Here is a 22,929-nt window from a genome sequence, read left to right as displayed (position 1 = left end):
ATATTTCCGTGGATGGGGTTGGGGCAGGGTAGGCAGAGCTCAGATGGTGATGTGAGCAGTGCGGAGTGGCTGTAAATACAGATGAAGCTTTGCTCACCAGCTGCTCACCTCCTGCTGTGTGGAGCTCTGTGGTAGTCCCTAATAGGCCAAGGTGGGGTAGGGTGGAGGGTTGGGGACTGCAGACATACAGTCTGCCCTACAAAGGTATGCATGGTCTCTTGTTTCTTTCTGGCCTCCTTTTTTTGCTCCTACTTCTTTTGTAGTTTATGTTCTGACATCAACTTGCTTGTGCGTATCTTGTGTACGTGGTATGTTGTGTCTGCTATTCATTGTACCATTTCTCATTTTGCCCTTTCTGCCTGGAATGCTTTTCTCCATTTAAGTTAGTTAGTCCTTGCCTATCATTTAAAAACATAGCCATTACCTGTTATAAGAAGTTTTCCTTAATGGGAAGTAGGTGTCCTTCCTTGGAGCTCCTTTAATATTCTGTCTTGCTCATTGTACTATAATTGTTTATATATCTGTCTCCTCAAGCGAACCAAGCTTCACTGCGACTGAATTTATTTGAGGTCAACATAATGCTTTTTTCATCTTCAAATTCCAAGGACTAGTACAATGTCTATCACTGAGTAGGTAGGTAGGGACTCAACAAATGTTTACTGAAATGATTGGACTTTTTAAAATTGCAGTATAACTAATACACGTTGAAATGCAAAGCCCTTTAGTATGTTAGGTTTTTTTTTTTTTCCAGCATATTATGGGGGTACAGATTTTAAGGTTTCAATAAATGCCCATTTCTCCCACTCCCCCCACAAATCTGAGTCTCCAGCATGACCATCCCCCAGATGGTGCACATCTCACTCATATATGTATATACCCGCCACACTCCCCCCTCCCACATGCCCAATACCCTATTACTGTAGTACCTATGTGACCACTTAGGTGCTACTCAGTTAATACCAATTTGGTGGTGAGTATATGTGGTGCTTGTTTTTCCATTCTTGGGATACTTCACTTAATAGTATGGGTTCCAGCTCTAACCAGGAAAATATAAGATGTGCTATGTCACCATTGTTTCTTAGAGCTGAATAGTACTCCATGATATACATATACCACATTTTATTAATCCATTCTTGGATTGATGGGCACTTGGGCTGTTTCCACAGCCTTGCAATTATGAATTGTGCTGCTATAAACATTCGAGTGCAGGTGTCTTTTTTGTAGAGTGTCATTGGATCTTTTGGGTAGATGCCCAGCAATGGGATTGCTGGATCAAATGGTAGATTCACTTGTATCGCTTTAAGGTATCTCCATATTGCTTTCCACAGAGGTTGAACTAGTTTGCAGTCCCACCAGCAGTGTAGGAGTGTTCCTCTCTCTCCGCATCCACGCCAGCATTTGTTATTTGGAGACTTTTTGATAAAGGCCATTCTCACTGGAGTTAAGTGATATCTCATTGTGGTTTTGATTTGCATTTCCCTGATGATTAGAGATGATGAGCATTTTTTCATATGTTTGTTGGCCATTCTTCTGTCTTCTTTAGAAAAGTTCCTGTTCAAATCCTTTGCCCACTTTTTAATAGGGTTATTTGATTTTTTCTTCCTGATTTTCATGAGTTCTAAATATATTCTAGTTATCAGTCCCTTATCGGATGCATAGGATGCAAAAATTTTCTCCCATTCTGTAGGTTGTCTGTTTACTTTCATGACTATTTCTTTGGCTGTGCAGAAGCTTTGTAGTTTGATCATGTCCCATTTACTTATTTTTGTTGCTGCTGTGATTGCCTTTGGCGATTTCTTCATAAACTCTTTGCCTAGGCCAATGTCTAGGAGAGTGTTTCCAACTTTTTCCTCTAGAATTCTAATAGTTTCATACCTTAGGTTTAAGTCTGTTATCCAGCGTGAGTTGATTTTTGTGAGAGGTGAAAGGTGTGGGTCCTGTTTTAGCCTTCTACAGGTGGCTATCCAGTTTTCCCAGCACCATTTATTGAAAAGGGATTCTTTTCCCCAGTGTATGTTTTTGTCTGCTTTGTCAAAGATTAGATGGCTATATGAGGATGGTTTTATATCAGGATTCTCACATCTGTTCCACTGGTCCATATTCTATTTTTGTGCCAATACTATATTGATTTAATTACTACAGCTTTGTAGTATAGTTTGATATCTGGCAAATTAATGCCTCCCATTTTGTTTTTGTTGCCTAGAATTGCTTTTGATATTCAGGGTCTTCTTTGGTTCTATACGAAGCGTAAAATCATTTTTTCTATATCTGTGAAGAATGCTGATGGGATTTTAATAGGTATTGCATTGAATCTGTAGATCAGTTTGGGTAGTATAGACATTTTGGTGATGTTGAGTCTGCCGATCCACGAGCATGGTATGGATTTTCATCTGTTTACATCCTCTGCTATTTCCTTCCTCAGTGTTTCATACTTCTCCCTGTAGAGGTCTTTTACGTCCTTGGTTAAGTATATTCCTAGGTACTTTAATTTTTTTGTTGCTATTGTGAAGGGAATTGAGTCTTTGATTTGGTTCTCAATTAGATTGTTGTTGGCGTATATGAATGCCTCTGATTTCTGTGTATTGATTTTGTATCCTGAGACTTTACTAAATTCATTGATCAGTTCCAGGAGTTTCTTGGTTGAATCCTTGGGGTTTTCTAGATATAATATCATATCATCAGCAAACAATGAAAGTTTGATCTCTTCTGCCCCTATTTGAATACCTTTGATTCCATTTTCCTGTCTGATTGCTGTAGCCAAGACTTCCAGCACTATGTTGAACAGAAGTGGAGATAGTGGGCAGCCTTGTCTGGTTCCAGTTCTAAGTGGGAATGATTTCAATTTTTCCCCATTCAGTATGATGTTGGCTATGGGTCTGTCATATATGGCTTGTATCATTTTTAGATATGTCCCTTCTATGCCTATTTTCTTAAGTGTTCATATCATGAAAGGGTGTTGAATTTTGTCAAAAGCTTTTTCTGCATCTATTGAAAGAATCATGTGGTCTTTGTTTTTTCTTCTGTTTATGTGGTGAATTGCATTTGTAGATTTACGTATGTTGAATCATCCCTGCATCCCTGGGATGAAGCCCACTTGGTCGTGATGGATTATTTTTTTGATAAGCGTCTGGATTCAGTTAGCTAAGATTTTGTTGAGAAATTTTGCCTCTATATTCATTAGGGATATTGGTCTGTAGTTTTCTTTTTTTGTTGCATCCTTTCCTGGTTTTGGTATCAGAGTAATATTCGCTTCATAAAAGGTGTCGGGGAGGTTTCCGTTCTTCTCAATGTTGTGGAATAGTTTCTGCAAGATAGGTACTAGTTCTTCGTTGTAAGTGTGGTAAAATTCGGGTGTGAAGCCATCTGGACCGGGGCTTTTCTTTTTAGGGAGATTTTTAATTGCTGTTTCTATTTCAGCTGTTGAGATTGGTCTGTTCAGGGAATCTATTTCTTACTGGTTGAGCCTAGGGAGGCTGTGTGTTTCTAGAAATTTGTCCATTTCCTCTACATTTTCCAGTTTGTGTGCATAAAGATTTTTGTAGTATTCATAAGTTATATCTTGTATCTCTTTGGGATCAGTTGTGATATCTCCTTTTTTGTTCCTGATGGAGCTTATTAGAGATTTCTCTTTTCTGCTTTTCATTAGCTTAGCCAATGGTGTGTCAATTTTATTTTTTCAAAGAACCAACTTTTTGTTTTATTAATTTCCTGAATAGCTTCCCTGTTTTCAATTTCGTTTAGTTCTGATTTGATCTTGTTGATTTCACTTCTTCTGCTGGGTTTGGGGTTGGTCTGTTCTTCTTTTTCCAGCTCTTTGAGTCGTTTCGTTAGATTGTCTATTTGTGATCTTCTTGTCTTTTGGTTATAGGCATTTATGGAGATAAACTTTCCTCTCAGAACTGCTTTAGCTGTGTCCCAGAGGAGTTGATAACTTGTCTCTCCATTGATCTCCACCCTTTTACTTTTAGTCTATATGCATCTTTGGAGGTTAGATGTGTTTCCTGAAGACAGCATACACTTGGTCTGTATTTTCTTATCTATTCAGCCAGCCTATGTCTCTTGAGTGGAGAGTTTAAGCCATTCACATTTATTGAGAGAACTGATAGGTAAGGTAGATTACTGTTCATTCTGTTGGGTTGGATGTTGTTGCTTTGGTTTCTCTCTTGAGCCATTGTATTATCTGGCCTTTAATCTTTGGGTTTTGGTTGTTTTTATATTCGTGAGTTTTTATTATGGTGTTCCGTGCGTAACATGGTTTTGAGTACTTCTTTTAGGGCTGGTCTTGTCTAGGTGAATTCTCTGAGACTTTGCTTGTCTGAGAATGACTTAAGTTCTCCTTCATATGTGAAGCTTAGTTTTGCAGGGTATAATATTCTAGGCTGGGCATTGTTTTGTTTCAGAAGAGTGAGAATGGGGCCCCAGTCTCTCCTTGCTTGTAAAGTCTCATTAGAGAAGTCTGGCGTTATGCGAATTGGCTTTCCCTTGTATGTCACCTGCTTCTTTCGTCTTACAGCTCTTAGAAGGGCCTCTTTAGTTGATATTTTGGTCAGTCTGATGACTGCATGTCGTGACGTCTTCCTGTTTGCATTGAATCTCCCAGGGGTCCTCTCAGCTTCTTGAACTTGTATATCGAGATTTTGAGCAAGTCCTGGGAAATTTTCCTCTATTATATCTTCAAATAGCTTGTCCAACCCTTGAATGTTGTCTTCTTCCCCTTCTGATAACCCTATGACTCTCACATTAGGTTTCTTCACATAATCCCACATCTCTTGTAGGCTTTGCTCTTTTCTCTTGTTTCTCTGCTCTATCTGATGGTTTTATTTAGTTGGAGGATATTATCTTCAATCTATGAGATTCTTTCTTCTGTTTGATATACCCTGTTCTTAAGACTTTCCACTGTATTTTGTAGTTCTGTGAATTGATTCTTCATTTCCAGTAGTTCGGTTAAACTTTTCTTCATTGTGTCTATTTCTTTAGTGAACTTTTCTTCTAGGTCCTGGAGGCTTTTTGTGGTTTCTTTGTGTTGGTTATTGAGTTGTTGTTGCAGGTTGGTGAGTGTTCTTATGATCCACATAGGAAATTCCTCTTCTCTCATTTTGGTTGCCTAATTTGGGTTGGTGTCCGGTTGGTTCTAGGGGGCTGGTGCTCCTCTTTGGGGGTGTGTTTTCCGTTTGGTTCTTCATATTTCCTTAGTTCCTTCGCTGATTTCTTCCCATGTCGATTAGTTGTTGTTTCTTTCCTTTAGGTTTTTGTTTGGGTATTCACACACCTAGTTTAGTTTCTGAGCCGTTAGGTGGTATCTGTGGGTGAGATTCAACCACTCCCTGTATAATGAGTCAGTGGGTGCCGTGAAAAGGCTGTGCAGGATGCTGTCCCTGTCAGTAGGTGGCGCTTGCTTGTAGGAACAGGCTATGCTGTTGATTTTGTGTCCTGTTATCAGCTCTTGTTCTGGGCAGAGCTGGGTTGGGTAAACCTGCCCTCAGGCACCACCAATGTTTTTAGCAGGGGTCAAAGTTCTGTTCTCTGCTTCCAGGAAAAGCTGTCAGGGCGGGGCTGGAATGGTCCTGCTCAGCCAGAAAATCTGCGTGTGGGGGTGGGGCTGTCTGAGACTCACTGTCTGGAGCGGGCCTCGCTTCTTTCCACCCTCCCCAACTCTGCAGCTACTCCTTGGCCTCTGCCAGCAGGCCAGACCACATACCACCAGGCCTCCCCTGACTGTGATGCCGGCCGGGAGGCTCTCTGCCCTGGAACGCCACCTGGGCTGGGCGTATGGCCTCCTTTTGGGAGGAAGGTTGCCCTCTAGGATGCTGATCTGCCCCTGAAGGCACACACACCTCAGTAGGCTGCTCACGTATATCCCTTCTGTGCCCTGGGCAATGCTAGACCTCTGTGCACGTTATCTGGTCAGCAGGTCTGACCTCTGGGTCCCAGAGTTCAAACTGTATCCCCACCAGGGAGAGGAGTTCGGGTCTCAATTCACCCACAGGGAGCCCAAGCTGGGTCTATGTCTCTCAGCCTCTGAGTCGGCACCGTTCTCCTGGGAACACCGTGCCAGCAGCACCTGGGAGGGCCGGCGGGTAGGGAGCTCACCGTCTGAGTTCCCCTTAGTCAGCTGTAGGGTCCCAAAAGGGAAGGTCTCGTTCCCTGGAGGTGCCTCCGGCTGGTGGTTGTATTGTCTCTCTGGGCAGCCGTGGGTTGGCGGAGGGGAGGAGGAGGCAATATGGTGCCTGTCGGGCTGCTCGTGTCTGTGCACACGGAGGTGCCGGGAGGGAGTTGGGAGCCTGGTGCCGCGTCCACTACAGGCTCATCGCTAGCTGGCGGCAGCCGTCTCTGGGCTGGTGTCCGCAGGTCTCTCCACCCGCTGGGGAGCCCACCAGCAGTCTGAGATGCAGGGTTGGGGAAAGGTGACTGATCCACCTACCCTTGCCGCTGGTCTCTGGGCTGCTGCAGCGATCTCAGCTTCCAGTTCTCCTCTGCAGCCTCCTCCCGTGGAGTCTCCCGGGGTCTCAGGTAACCCTCCTTCTGGCCCTCGTCCACTGTATGCTCGTCTTCTTGCTTCTTTTTTCTAATTTCTGCTAGGATGTGTCTTTTCTGCAGAGACACCCTGTCTGGCGGTGTTTCTCGTCTGCCATCTTGATCCTCTCCCCCAGTATGATAGGTTTTAGTAGTTGTATACATTTATATAACCACCATCCCAAACAAGATACAGAATGTTACTATTACCCAAGAACAGTTTTCTCCTGTTCTGTCCTTTCTGTCCCCTCAGGTTATCTTTTTTTGACATCTGTCATCATGAATTAATTTTACTGTGATTGGACATTGTAAAAATGGAAACTTTTTTTCTGACTTCTTAGAAGCATAACATAATTTTTTTAAAGGTTCATTCATGTTCTCATCTGTATCAGTAATTTGTTCATTTTTATTTTTGAGTAGTATTCCATATTTGGAATGGAATGCCACAATTTGTTTAGTCATTCTTCTGTTGATAAACAATAACCAGTTTCTAGTTATTATGAATTGTGAGCATTCTTGTATAAGGATTTTTGTGGGCATATGCTTTCATTTCTCTTAGATAAAACCTAGGAGTGAAATTGATGGGTCATAAGGCAGATTTATTATGTGTTTAACTTTATAGGAAATAGCCAAACTTTTATTCCCAAACTATGAAATTTGATACTCAATGTATGAAAGATCTGATTTCTCGACTTGCTCACCAATATTCAGTGTTAAGAGTCCTTTTGATTTTAGCCATTCATGCTACTATGAAATGGTATCTCATTGTAGTTTTCATGTGTATTTTCTTGATGTTAAAGACGGTAAGCATTTTCCTGTGCTTATTGACGCTTTATGAAGTATCTGAGTCTTTTGCCCATTTAAGAAATTGGATTCTTGGACTTTTAATGTTGGTTATTTCTTGTTATGAGTCTTCCTAGGTACATATGGTGTGAATGTTTTTTCCAGTCTTTGGTTTATTTATTTTATTAATAGTATCTTCTGATGATTAAAAATTTTAAATTTTGGTTAAGATCAATTTTATCAGTTTTTCTTTCATGATTAGTACTTTATATGTCCTTAAAATAAGGACCTACCTCAGGTTTATGAAGGTACGTTTTTATGTTTGCTTCCAGAATCTGTAGGGTATGGGTTTTATGTTTTAAGAATATGATCAAATTAATTTTGTTGTATGGAGTGGGAAAGAGATATAATTGTATTATTATTATTTTGGGGGATAGATAGTTGTTTCAGTACCATTTGTTAAAAAGATTTTTCTCTCCTTGTTAGAGTGATTTGGCATTTTGGTTGAAGATCTCTTGACCATATTTTGTGTATATCTGGTTTATATCTGGAGTCTATTTCGTTATTCTATTTGTCCTCATGCCAACATCACACTGTCTTGATTAATGAAGCTTTATAGTAAGTACTGATAACAATTAGTGTAAGCCTTTATGTTTTCTTTCAGGAAAATTTGGTTATTCTTGATCATTTGCATATCCATATGAATTTTAGAATCAGCATATCTATTTATTGAAGAAAATTCTCCTGGAACTTAATGATAGCTAGAAAATTGTGGTAGTGTAGTAAATAACCTCCCAAAACTCCTCCCCTGACTATACACATAACTATATAACAATGAAAAATCTATTTAAAACCATGCTGTCAACACTATGTGAGAATATGTTGGGCTGTAGTCGGAAATGTATGTTCTTGATGTGCTCATGGTTGAAGAATAACCACACATGCCAAAGTAAGGCCAGCGTGAAAATGAGGTTTATTGAGGAAAGGAAGATACAGGTTTACTGAATGAGATACATACTCCAGAGATGACAACCAGACCCATTGTCATAGCAAAAGAGAGCGCAAAAAAAAAGGGCTTGCTTTTGGTCTGGGTATTGTTTTATAGTGTCCGGATTGGGACCTCCCTGGTGGCTCAGACATCACCATGGAACCACTTTGATTGGACAATTGGGAGTTATATACCTGAGTCTTACCGTGCATGTGGATCTCCCATTAGCCTTTCTGAAAGCCTGTTGGGGGTGAGGATGGACTGCAACAGCACCCACATTTGTCCTTAGGAAACATGGAATCCCTTACTATCTACCTAATAGACAGGGAATGTGGAAACTATGAAATACCTGTGAATAAAATGAAAATGTTAAATGCCAGCACCATGGTTCTACACACTCCCACTCCAGTCTTGCCCCACTGTGGGGCTTTAGTGATCCAAAGCAGACCCTGAAACAAGCTATAGAAAAACAAAGGAGAGATGCAAGTGAGGTGACTAGAGGGTGCAAAGAATGACCACCAGAAAGATTAAATCCACTCTAAATGTGAAAATACCAAAGAAACCTGGCATATTGGGAAGATATTTCAAAGTATGCATATCTTAGAAGACAGGTACCAAGTAAAGGGACTAGAAAGAAGCAAATGCCATACAGTGGGACAAGCATGCAACTTAAAACATATAGATGCCATATGAAAGAATTGATGTGTAAATTAAAGGAATAGACTACATTTAAAAGAATAGGTTTAATTTAAAGGGATTATCTTTCAAATGCATTGTTTATGGGAGAGAAAAAAGCAGAAAGGAAGACGTTTCCTTTGGCAATTGGGTAGTGAAGAGAAAAAGAGGAAAAAGGAAAATTAGGGCCTTGCAAGACACGAAAGAACTACAAAATTGGAGGATTCATACTCTCCAATTCACACTCTTCACTCCACCTAAAGAAATAGAGGAACCAACCACTTTATTAAAGTATCAATACATGGCATTAATAGACTGATAGGAAAGGTGACATTGGGTTAGAAACATTGTAAAACAGCTCACTGTCACAAAAAAGTGAACTAAAGAAAAGTTTCTTAATCAGGAAATATATTTGCATACAAGTAAGGAAAATTTTCCTTCTGAAAAACAACCATAGAGTATGAAAAAACTGTAAGTTTATACTCTAACAGAATTAAATTTACTTCAACAAGCATTTGGGAGTATGAAAAATCGCTAGAGTCAGAAGTTTTAAGTATTTGTGTATCTAAACACATCTAAATGTAGAAAAGGTACAATAAAAATACAGTATTATAATCTTAAGGGAATTAAGTTGCACATAACTGTATTGAGAACTTTTTTTCTTAATAGGAAATAGTTATAATATCCACTTTAAATCATTGTTAGTTCTATCTGGTTCATCTTGGGATCATATTTGAATGTGAAGATTTTGGTTTTGTTGTTTTTCACTGATGACTATTATTTCCTGTGTTATGTAATCGGTCCCCAACCTTTTTGGCACTAGAGACTGGTTTCATGGAAGACAATTTTTCCACAGAGGCAAGTGGGTGGGGGAAGGTGGAGCTCAGGCAGTGATGCGAGTCATGGGGAGTGGCTAGTAAATACAGATGAAGCTTCACTCACTCCCCTGCTGCTCACCTCCTGCGGTGTCCTAAGTTTCATGGAAGACAGTTTCTCCACAGATCCGGGTGGGGAGGTGGGAATTGGAGCTCAAGCAGTGATGCGCAGCCCAGTTCCTGACTGGCCATGGTTTGGGGACTACAGTTACAGAAGATACCTTTTTATGTTTTGGCTGGGCTTAAACTGGACTCTTATCTTGTGCAGCAGCTCCATTCTCTATTCAAATCTTTTGTCTTTGGCTGGGATGTTCTCAGTCTGTTCTGTACGTGTGTCATTCAGAGATCAGTCAGAGATGTGGGTAGAGAGTTTGTTGATTCCCTTTCTAGGTCTTTGCACAATTCCTCCATACTCTTCAATGTAAGGACTAAATTCACTTTTTATTATACTTCTGTATAGTTTGTATTTCATTATTTATAAACTTAAACCAATCAATCAAGTTCACTGAAGGCATCCATTCAGAAAGAAAGAATGAATGAAGGCATTTTAAGTTGAATAGAAAAATGTCCTCCTTAGATTCTAAGCTGGGGGATGGCCTTTTAAAATAATTTTATTTAATAGAATCACTAGTTTTCAAATAATTACAGAAATTCATAACAGATACATTCATTTCCTATGCTGCTGAAACAAATAACTGCAAACTGGGTAGCTTTAAACAATCAAAATTTATTCTCTTAACAGTTTTGGAGGCCAGAAGTCTGAAATCAAGGTGTCTACAGAGCTGTTCTCCTTCCAGAGGCTGTAGGGGAGAATCAGTAACTTGTCCTTTTCGGCTTCTGGTGGTTGCTGGCATTACTTGGCTTGAGGCCTCCTCAGTTCAATTTCTCCCTTCAGCTTCATCTGGCTTTTCCTCTTTTGTCACTCTCCTCTGTGTGTCTCGTCTTAAAACTCCTTCTGCCTCTCTCTTACAAGGACACTTGTCATTAGATTTAGGGCCTACCTGGATAATCTAGGATGATCTCTTTATCTCACGATTGTTAATTTAATCACCTCTCTAAAGACTCTTTTTCCAAATAAAGTAACATTCACAGGTTCCAGGGATAAGAACAGACAAATCTCTTTGTGGGCCATCATTCTGGCTACCACAAAGAGGTATGGGGACTACAGAAGGCAGATTGATAGGAGAAAAGGCATACCAAATTTAAGGTACATAGCATGAGGGGAATTTTTCTTTTAACAGGGGAATGATTACCCAGTGACCCAATGGGGTACACAGATGGTTATATGCCCTTTTTAATAGAAGAAAGGGAGGTGAGAAAATGTGGATGATTTTAAGAGGGATAGTAAATAATTTTTAGGGAATCCAGTGGTCTTAGAGAACATAAAATGGACTCAGACAAAGTCGTTGGTCCTGCAGAACGGACAGTGGTTTGTGACAAAAGTCCGTTCAGGTGTGTTGACAGACTTCAGTCTTTATTCCTGCAATATAAATGAATGAAAACTCAGGGAAGTGGTAATTGTTTTCTTCTTTGTAGGGTCCAGACTTTAGGCAGATAAAAGAGTATTAAAGTAAGCTTCTTCCAGCATTTGCTGGTTTCTAAGGGCCCTTAGTTTAAAATAATCAATATACTAGGGTGCCATATTTTGGGGTGAAATTCCCTCGTCTCCTTTACTGAAAAAATAAAACTTTTATTTGGAGCATTTTAATTTCAAAAATTTAAGCAACACTAAGCATTTTATATTTAAGGTACATTTTATAGAAATAGAAATTATAATTATTAGTTTATGTTTATCAACTAAGTAGTTATGGGGCTGTTTTATTCCTTTGACAAAAAATTATTAGTGGCATATTTAAGTGACTGCCCTTTTTTATTTTAATATTATACTTCTTACATGCCTCTTTCATTCTTCATTTTAATTTATAGGGAGTTGTTACACTATTAGATTATAAAATATATGATTACATGTACTAGAAACAAATAAGTGTTTGCCATAATTGCCTGTGGTAATTGAAATAGTGAATTTTCATTTTTAAAGTTTTGAATGGATGGCATTAATTTAAATAAATTATAAGTGTGAATTCTGAGATGCCTAATTTTTCCCTGTGCAATAGAATTTTAAACTTATTGCTTACCAGCTATTTTTTGACATCATTGTTTTAAATTTTGACATAAATGGCAGATTGGACAAAAATGTTGGCAGTGTATCTTATATTAGAATTTTTGTGTGGGGCAGAAACAGTTGCACAGTCTAATGGAATAACTTATTTTCTTATTGTTAAAAAACTTTTGATTGTAAAATTGAAAAATTTAAGCAAACTAAATAGTAAAATTTTTTCTATCTTACCAATACTTTTCTTCAGTTCTCAGTGAACCGCATGTGAATGGCATATTAGAAATATGTAGTCAGATTTACTAATAAGGAAGAATATAAACTTTTGACTATTTAGTAGTTATAGCCTTTGAAGAAATTCCCTTCATTGTTAGGTAAATTTTATTCTTTTCTCGTTAGAACCCAGAAGAATTTTGAGTATTACTGTTTTGAAAATATTTTCTAGAATAAACAAGGGTACAATGTTTAAGAAGGAAGAAAATTAATATTTATTTAACATATGGTAGGTATTTCATGCTCTCTTATTTATTCTTAGAACAACTCTATAGATCATTATTTTTAGTATTGTCTTCATTTTTTGTAGGGGTAAACCGAGGCACAAGAAAGATGAAGTAAGTTGACTAGGATCCCACATATGTTAAAGGATGAGGCTGAGATTTGCATCTAGTCCTGTCTCACTAAAAACTATAAATCAGATGATAGTTTCTCCAAGCTACTTACAAAAATGCCTTCCAATATTTTTGATATTTTACATTTATAAATAACATTTCTTATATAAACTTAACTGAGTATGCAGTCTCTTTGGGGTAATTCTGGGAAGGCCTCAACTTGGGAGACCCTGGCATAGACTCTGGAGGCACTGATGCTGTAATGCAGTAGTCAGTATGCAGCGTCTAGGGCGTTAGGCTTCATGTGAACCTTTTGACCTGATGTATGGTTTTATATCTGTCACCTTTGTGCTGAGAAAAAGATGACAGAAATAATCAAGTAATCTTACATTTTAAAGGCTGATTTATTGAAAAATAACCCCAGCTCTGCTTCTGAATTAATGTATGAAAATGTTGAATTAGAAGGGTGTAAATTATAACCCCATTGAAAGTAAAAATATCCAGGGCCTTTATTTTATACTTTCAAATTTATGTGAAGGCATGGTTTGCAAAATGAATAACAATATTGGTTACCACTACCACTAAACTTTTGTAATATGTCAATTATGGAATTTCAAAAAAATTATTTACAAATATTTACTTGCTCAGCTGTTATATTTTTAATACCAAATAAGCATTCCAGGCTTAATGTCTTCATGGGTTGGTTTATGTATGGGAAAATATTTTGAACATTGGTCATAAAAAATAGAAGTTGGTGATTTATACCTATTTGTTTATAGTTATTATCTTAAAATTCTCATGCTTATTTATTTTGATGTCAGAGAAAAGCAATTACTGAAATAATGCTGAGAATACTCTTTTTAACTGTTCTACAGCAAAAAAATTAGTTGCTAATACTTTAATATGCTTTATTTTTATAAAATTATTTCTAAAGGATGAATATGGAATAGACTAGGAGAGAAAATTGTCTTTTGATATACTAAAATTTTTTTTCTTATGGTGAGGTATTTCTTGAATGCCTACTAATAATAATTTTTTAAAAACCCTGAGTGATCTTTATATCAAACACAAATTCTAAAATTATAATAGACTATTATATTTTCTTTGTTATCCCTACCCCTCAACAAAAACAAATGTCAGAAACCTCTAAAGCTAGTTTAGTACATCTTCAGGGTCTTAGCTTCCAACAGCAGTAGTAGTATACTGTTTTACTTGTGAAACAAGGTTGTCATCTAGTGGTGTTTTCAAGTAGTGCATCCCTCAGAATTAGCTGCCTGATCTTCAGTTTTTTAAAGGAAGTGCTTGACAAAAACATATCTGGGTTTTAATTTTTCAGAATTTAAACATTTTTGAGTGCTATTAAATTAGATATAACCTTCCAAAGCATTTTACCTGGAACTGTTTTTTTTGGAGGGGGGAGACTGTCTTGCTCTCTTGCTCTGGGTGGAAGAGAGTGCAGTGGAATCATTATAGCTCACTACAACCTCAAACTCCCCATGCTGCAATCCCAGCATGTTGGGAAGCAATCTTCTTGCCTCCTGAGTACCTGGAACTATAGTACTCAGCCTACTGAGTACCTGGGACTACCGTTGCTTGCCACGATGTCTAGTTAATTTTTCTCTTTTTAATAGAGATGGGGTCTCGCTCTTGCTCAGGCTGGTCTGGAACTCCTGACCTCAAGCAATCCTCCTGCCCTGGCTTCCCAGAGTACTAGGATTACAGGTGTGAGCCACCATGCCCAGCCCTGGAACTGTTCTTAATTTCCATCTTTCAGTCTTTAAAATAAATTTTTGAGGACATGCGCAGTGGCTCATGTCTGCAATCCCAGCATGTTGGGAAGCTGAGGTAGGAGGATCCCTTGAGCCCAGCAGTTCAAGGCTGCAGTGAGCAATGATTGTGCCATTGCAATCCAGCCTGAGTGACAGAGTGAGATCCTGTCTCTAAAAAAGTAAGTGAATTAAAAAAATACTCTGTGTGTGTGTGTGTGTGTGTGTATGTATATAAATAAACTTTTTTTGGCCTGGCTACTAAAATATTGAAATATGAGTAGTTGTTAATTATGGTGTATATCAAGGAATTTTGTATTTCATATCTCTAAGTTGTTTGTTTAGAAAAAAGATGCTTCTGTAGCATTAAGTAACTTAAAAAAATTTTTTACATATTCAGTTTTTTTACAGTTTAATTTTATGAAACATTTGCATTTAAAATGTTAAGGTTTTCATGGTTTCTTCCTTTCGTTTTTGCTTTTGGTGTTTCTACTTTGATAATATAACACTCTGGGGAGTGTATATATGTATGTATGTGTAGAAAATTAATACCATAGGTTAGTTAAGTGGTGGAAATAATATACATTAATGCTTGCAAACAAGTCATAAAAACTAAAAACAGAAAAATAATGCCTTTTAAAGATTATTGAATAAAATAAATCTTGTATTGAAAATAGTTTACTAGATTGACAGACTATGTGCTGATACATAGAAGTCCTTTAAATGATACATAACTTTATTTATCTGATATATTTGTACATAAACCATAGAGAAAATTAAATTTTAAGCTAGCATTGATTCAGGTGCTGATTGTAATTGTTGAAATAAAGATTGTGGCATTCATTTTGGGAGAGTAGGTGGCTACTTTACTTAAACAAGAAAAGAAAATTGTAGTGATAGAAGTACCTTATTGTTAAGGGAAATGAAATGAAAGACCTCTTTTTTCATTTTCCACCATTTATCATAGTATTCCCTCTTCTCAATTACCTTTAGTAGAATCCTGATCCTTTTATTTGCTCTGCCTAATAGAGATTTGGGCATGGAATCCCATGGATTCATTCAACTAACTGCTGGTTTACCAATTTACATTCTTGTCTGTGATTCCCTCCCCACCCCAATGTATCTGTAAGCTGTATTGAATATATTGATTTCATCTGTACCAGTTTATCTGAAGCAAATTTTGTATCCAAATTCTTTAGTCTTGTTACCTTACTATTTTTGTTACTCAATACAGCTAAATAATGTATTTTCCCAAGTTGTATTCATAAACATGAACTTATAAGCCATCTTCATCTGCCCCAGAGGAGGGAATCAGTAAGTAAATTATTTCAATGTCTCTGAATAATAGAAAAAACAAATTTTGGCAGGTATTTTACAATCTACTTACACTGTGGGGATAGAAAGAGAATTCATTTATTAAATTCCCATTTTGGTATTTGGGTGTCATATGGGGTCTAATAACCTAAGTGTGGTATCAAATAGTCACTTATAGGTCAGAGACCCCCAAAACCAAATAAAGCCATTTGATTTGGGTTTTATTCATAGGTAATTAAGAGCACTGTGTATCAGTCACTGTCCAGAGAGCTCCTTTATTTTATTTTATTTTATTTGATATAGTCCCTATTCACTTGAGAAAAATATTTTCACTCTTGGCTTTCTCATTGGCATTTTAAAGAGTTTTCATGTGTCATCAGCCTACTTTTATATCAATATGCAATACTAGATTCGGTCTTTGATTATTTTAGGAAATCATGTCTCAGTTCAGATTTGAACGGACATTCATTATTTCAATGGGTGGAGGTGGATTGGATAGAGGGAAGAAAACGTTAGTGTTTGCTTTTATGGCTCAGTTTCTGGCCGAGTAGAATGTCCCTCCCCACCCCTTGAAAATATAAGTAGTCTTAGAAGTCTGACATAAGGGTAGATTCTATACATGTCTAGATTGTAAAATATTTAGGTTAGTGACAATAAACAATTTGACATTTTTTAGTGTTATATAGACAGCTCATCAGAGAACATTTGTTACAAGCATAATCGTGTTCTCTATTCTCCCAGTGTCATACAAAGTGACCTAAAAGACATTTTGTTCCTCTTCTGCTTGGAAAGAAAGACTGTTATGAATGTCATATCATTTGAGAGACACTTATGACACAACACAGTATGCCAAAGATAACTTGGAAGTGAACAGGAGTAAGTAAGCATAGAAGTGAATAAAAACAAATAACTTAAACTAGTATGCTTAGTAAGTACAAAATGTGTGCCACCTGTAGACCAAAACCTGTTTTGTTTGGCTTGTACATCACTTTACAAAAATCTAAAAGCAAGAATCAGATCTGACAATAACTACTTTACCTATCCTTATGCATTAGCTGGAGCTGAGTTATGGCCACCCTCTTAAGCTGGGGCATGTGTTCTGTAGTTTACCTTATTTCTCTTCTTTACGTATGCATCATAACCAGTAAGTTAGACTCAAGGATTTTACCTGCTTTCAAAGAAAGAGATCAAAGGAAAATTGGCCTTATTTTGTTCCTTACTGGGGGTAAAGGGTGGTAATGGAGATCCACTCTCTGGAACTAATGAATGAGATCCAAGTGACAGTGTTTTATCACAGTTTTCTGCCAGTGAGATTCTTGAACTATGGTTTGGACATGTCTGTATTATATGCCAAATGACTTCTGAAATAAGATGAAGACAGTCCTGGCAGGGGCACTTAGGCTATGTGACCCTTATTTAATTTGTTATCTACAATAGGAAAAAAGTACCCCTGTTCCAAATTGGTGGATTATAATTAATTTTATAGCTGTGTCTAAAGTAAAAAAAAAAAAAAAGTTGCTCAGGACTACCAGTAGAGTGACTCTAAGACAGAATTTTAACATCTTTACTTCTATTTATGAAAAAAAAAATAAGTATTTTCTAAAATCACTTTTTAAAAAAGATTTGAGCACTTAACTAAACTGTGGTGATTTAAAATGGCATCATTTGAAGGTAAAATTAGTAAGAAATATTTGTCTTGTGAGAAATTTAGCCCATTAGTACCCTGCTTGTCAATAAAGTGTATTTAGATGTATTTTTAGTTTAGTGATGAGTGATTTTATAATATTACTGTCCAAAATCTCCACTAAAGAAAAGACGTGTGCTTTTGCTGGCTGTTTTAGTAAATAAGAGCTCTCTGGAGTCAGTTTCTTCTAGGGTCTATATGTGCCCTTGGGTTTTAAGTGCTCAAAAATAGCACATGGGAACTGATTGTAATTCTCTTCCCTTGATGTCTACCAGGCAGGTGTGCACAGGGATCATATCTAGTGCACCTGCTCCAATTTTCAGTTTCGTTCTTTCCCAGTGACCACAGTTAAAGCTGGTGAATCTTGTGGTGTTTTGTTCTTTCAGATATTGTGTTACTGTAGGGCATCTTGAAGCAGATTTTGGCATTTGACTTTTTATTTTTGTCACTTGTTTTATTCATTGATAATATTGGAGTTGTAAATATTTACAAAACTAAAAAGATTAATTTGTAAGTCTAAAATTATGGTTAATTTAGGTTCATTCTTTCTGTGAAAATGGGCCAGTATTTACAGAAGGATCACTAAGATGTTAATTGGGAGAGCTGTGAATGGGTGTCCTATTTCTTGATAATTACGAAGTAAATCTAGAAAGCTTAAGCCTTTTGATTTTTCAAAATATGAAGGGGTGAGTAAAGGAGACCTTGTAAAATTTAGAAATTGAGACTGAGCCACTTTTTATTAGTTATATTCAGGAAGCTTTATACAGGCATTACTTGAAAGATACCACTATTTGACTTGTATATGGATAAAGTCAAATTTCCACCCCCTTATAGCTCTGCCTTTAGAAGTTTTGTTAGACAGACTTTCCCTTTTTATATTTTGAAGGGATTTTTTTTTTTATTGTTCTACAATTTTTGAATCTCTAATCATTAGTTAATTTTAGTTTCCTGGTCTTTTACTATGAAGTTACATCTATTCTTTTTAATGTATTTTGGAGCTTACTGATTGAATTTGCCTAAGTGTGCTTTTTGTGTATGTGTGTTGAAGTGTGTAGTTGATTAGGAAACTGATTTGTATATACATTAGCTTTTGTTTATGAAGCAATCATATCTCTAATATTAGCATTAATTGTTTGATAAATAAAAATGGTGTGTTGAAATGGAAAGACTGCTGAACTGGGGGGGTTAGGAATCATTCTTGTTTTTAACTTTGCATTTCCTAAATTTACATTTTTGGGGCAAGTTTAATTAACATTTTTAGGACTCCTTCATCTGTAAAGTTGAAGAGGTGAGCTTTGATTATTTTTAAAGATCTATTCTAGTTCATCTGACATTCTATAATCTTTTCATTCTAGAGTTACCTTTCTAGAAAACAAAGTATTCTATTAGTCATTGCATACTATTTCCCCTGTGTATAGGACAGTGGAAAGTTGTGTTTTTATAATCAATCAGCAGTTAACATGTCACCATTTTTGTGCACTGTTGCTTTCTAAAATTGGTCTGAACCTATACTTATATCTCTTTTCTTCCTCTTTTTCTAGCCATAATACTCTAGGATATTACCTCTAGAAGGTGTTTCACATTTTCTCATTTCCAACTTTTTGCTTATATTATTCCTTTTCTATCTATGTCTACCATTCCCTCAGCCACTTTGAGCCCCTATAACACTCCATTTATAATTATTTTGGCCACTTTGAGCCCTCATACCATTTCATTTATAATTATTTTGGCTTTGTATGATAGCTTTTTATGTATTGTGTTATGCTGTATAGGACTGTAAACTCCCTGAAGGCAGCTGTTTAATTTTCATAATTTTACTAATCTTTTACTAATTTATATAATACTTTTCACATAATAGGGGCTTAATTAATATTTATGGAGCTGAATTTGTAAGATGACTAGTTAGAATTACAGATACAGTTATTGGCTATGAATAGTGAAAAATTGACAGGATCTTAAAGAAGATACCATAGCCATTTTGAATTAAAGCAGTGTTCTAATCATCTAAGTTGACTACAAACATTTGTATTCCATGGTCACTTGTGTGCTGTCATTCTTGCCTACCATCTATTCATTCTTACTGACTTTTCTACATACTTAACACTTCTGTTTTCTCTCTGTCACCCATTTAACTACTTGCCTTCATTCATCATTGTAGTTAAGCACTGCCATGGTTTTAAACTTATAATAGTACCAAATTTTATTTACATTCTTGCTTTGATTTAAATTTACACTTTGCTGACTTTTAGCTCCTTGATCTTGATTATACATTAATCTTCTGTGCTCTTTGGTATGGTCCTAACTGTTCACATTTCTTTTCACTTGCTATTTTACTTTTGAGAAATTATTCTTTGCTTCTTAAAGGCACATTCATTTTTGGTTGCTGTCTCTGGGTAGGGTTTACTTTGACAAGTGTCTTAGAATCAGTCCAATGTTGAGGGTTGACAGTGGAATTTTTAGTCATCAAGAATGAGCTTGAATTACATCTGTAGACTAGCAGTCTCAGATTCTTTTAACAGTGGGAGAATGTCTGCATTGGTGATGGTAGCCTTAACCCATTGATTAAAAGAGTTGGTGCTCATTACAAAAAATGTGAGATGTTAATAGACATTTTTACAGGTGGACTTTTTGGTGGATGATACCTGAATTTATCAAAGAATTTCAAAATGTCTATGTTATGTGGGGGTGGATTGGTAGAAATGATTTCTTTGCCCTTTGTGTTCAATAATCTCTTGAATTACATATTGTTTCTGACAGATGCATGATTGGTTTGGACTGGATAAAAGAACAAAGGGCATATAAGACGTTGAGTAAAAAAACAGAAAAGAGATAGGAAAAGTAAAAGGTATATGGTAAAAAGTTGCCTATCTTTGTGTTACTCGGAGTCAGTAGTATTGATTGAAGGATTCTTGAGAATATTCTGTTTATAAAATGGACCTTGAGAAGATAATATGAGAAGTAGCTCAGGGGAAATTTCTGCTGGAAATAGTTTAAAACTATGTTGTTTTTGATTCTATTTTTACGGCACATCTTGATCTCTTTTTCAAAGCTTACTGTGTTATCAGATATTTATTAAGTCAAGTATTGTATTTGTAAAATAGCAAAGAGTATCTCATATATTCATTAAGAAGTATATTGACATTTAAATAGCTTTTCTCAGAAGGCATATGGATAATTTTATTCTTTAACTGTACAAAAGAGGGAAAATTGTAAAATTCTGTTCTATCAGAAATAGTAAATAAGCAGGGAGTCCATATCCAGGACACTTTCCATAGTATTTGTAGTAAAGGCACTTTATAGTAGAAAACAAAATTGCATGTAGACTTAAAATAATTTTGGTTAATTTTGATTTTAGGTAATATTAAGCCGTTTATTTTATTTTGACAGGTATCTTTCAGATGAAGGCATTGAAGCTTGCACAAGTTCTCCTGACAAAGTCAATGTAAATGACATCATCCCGATTGCTCTCAATGTAGGTTATATTTATTAACTTTATAAGTTGTTAACAGTTTATAACTGTTAACTGTTGGTCCATTTTAAGTTATCGTGATGTTTGTTGAATTTGGTAATCTCTTATCAGCCAATTATTAACATCTATTCTACAGAATCCAATGAAAAAGGAAAAAAGCACAATACTCCTTTTTTTCACCCAGTGATCAGTTATAGAATTTTATAACATTTACAGTAGCTGTGTAATAGTAAAAACTGTGACCATTCATTAAACAAATTGCTATTTAATTGACATAGAAACTCTAGGTTATTGCTTTTCAATAATTGTATTTATTGTTGCACAGTAACTTTTCTTGATTATAAAAGTAATACTGTTGTAGAATATTTCAGAAAATACAGAAAAGCAAAATAAGGAAACTAAATCTGCTTCTATTGCTTTAGTATATATTTCTTTCCAACTCTTTTCCTCCACCCAACCTTGTAGCTATATCTTTTCCATAATTGGATTGGCTTTTGGTTCTTTTACTGAAGAGTTATAAAAGTTGTCTGAAATAAAAATGTAACTAAACAAATGCTCTTTTCTTCATCCTGCAGTTACCCTGATAGTTTTTTTCTGTTGCCTTATAATAACAATCACTAGATTGTTATCAAAATCAAGTTTATGTGTTGTGATACGTGATCATTGAAATTCATAAGAGAACTATTGTCTGACAAATCCATGTGTCACTGCAAAATTAATGTAAACCAGAAATGGTGGGCAATAAGAACATTTAAAATATAAATAAATGTATAAGTCTGTAACTTTTTCTTTTAAAATTACTTAAATTTTATATTTATAGAATTAAACTTGGGTTTAAACAGGTAAAACTTATGTCCTGAACTCTATCATTTTTTCAGTTTCTTTGAATTTTATTCGATAAGATGAACAAGATCTTTTTTTTTTATTTCTGAGCTGAGTATTTAGGTTTTTAATAAACAAAAGACTAAATTTTTTATAATAAACATTAGGTAGACATTTTGCATGTTGGCTGGTGTGATGGCTTGTGCCTGTAATCCTAGCACTTTGGGAGGATGAGGTGGGAGGATCGCTTGAGGCCAGGAGTTTAAGATTAGCCTGATCAACTTCCGAGACCCTGTCTCTACAAAAAATTAAAGAAAATGTTAGTATTAGTCAGCCATAGTGGTGTGTACCTGTAGTCCCAGCCACCCAGGAGCGTGAGCCAGGAAGGATCCCTTAAACCCAGGAGTTTGAGGTTACAGGGAGTTATGATGATGCCACTGCAGTCTAGCCCGAGCAACAGAGTCAGACCCTGTCTCAATCAATCAATAAATGAAATCATATCTGGTATTTATGACAAAAAATGGCAAATATTTCCTAGATACTTTCTTTGACTTGCACACAAATTAGTGAATTCTATTGTATTAAAGTATTGTAAAGAACTCTTCCTATTTTTTTAAGAAAAACTTTCTGAAGATGCTAGGAAAGACATTTTATGACAATCTGCTGTTCTTTATTTTTCTCGTTTATATAGTTAGGTACATAGCAATGAACTATTTATAATTGGTGTGAAATTTTAAATAAATCAAGATGAAGTATTTGTGCTTTGCGCATAAGAGATTCATGATGAATGTTATCTGAATGAATTAATTTATCTTTATCATTTGGTCTGAAATATGTAGTGGAATACTCCAAAGCTATCATGCCATATGATTATAGGGAAAAAAAACCTATTAGGATGAAGCCTATACCAGACAAATCATCTAATTTTTAAGTTTATTATCTTTTAATAAAATTTAGATATTTTTAGTATCCTGTTGGATGTTTTCAACTTCTGAGTGATTGTGGGAAATTAACCACTAGCTGAGAAAAAGACAAATGTATTATTGATTCTTATTTTATACACATATATATATGTCACTAATTGTTGGGAGATTAATCCACATACAGGTTTTCTTATCTTCTCTTCCTCCTGTGGGGGACACACTGAGCTTGTGTCTAGCATGTATATAGTGTTTCTGCCCAGGGAAGTCCTTTTGAGACCAGTAGCCAAGGCTTTTATTGGGCTGCCAACAAAGGTACCCTCTGCCTAGCATGTACTGAAATTCTAGACTCCTCCCACAAAAAAAGCAGGTGTTCATCATAAATCACATTGTTTATAA

The 22,929-nt window shown here is 36.2% G+C and overlaps 1 protein-coding gene across 4 annotated transcripts in view; it reads left to right on the top strand.

The window, feature by feature from the left end:
• Positions 1-22,929, top strand: part of TDRD3 (tudor domain containing 3) — a 131,925-nt gene that overhangs the window by 14,607 nt on the left and 94,389 nt on the right. For all 4 annotated transcript variants that reach the window (XR_012922440.1, XR_012922441.1, XM_012749784.3 and 1 more), the window contains exon 2: positions 20,707-20,791. Coding sequence is in view for 1 of the 4 variants with exons in the window: in XM_012749784.3 (XP_012605238.1) it covers positions 20,707-20,791 (85 nt within the window). In the remaining 3 variants the exon portion in view is untranslated. The remainder of the gene's footprint in view (positions 1-20,706; positions 20,792-22,929) is intronic.

This window comes from Microcebus murinus, chromosome 13 (assembly GCF_040939455.1).
Source record: "Microcebus murinus isolate Inina chromosome 13, M.murinus_Inina_mat1.0, whole genome shotgun sequence".
NCBI lineage: Eukaryota > Metazoa > Chordata > Mammalia > Primates > Cheirogaleidae > Microcebus > Microcebus murinus.
Note: the sequence above shows the minus strand (reverse complement) of the source record. Positions and strands in the feature narration are given on the sequence as shown.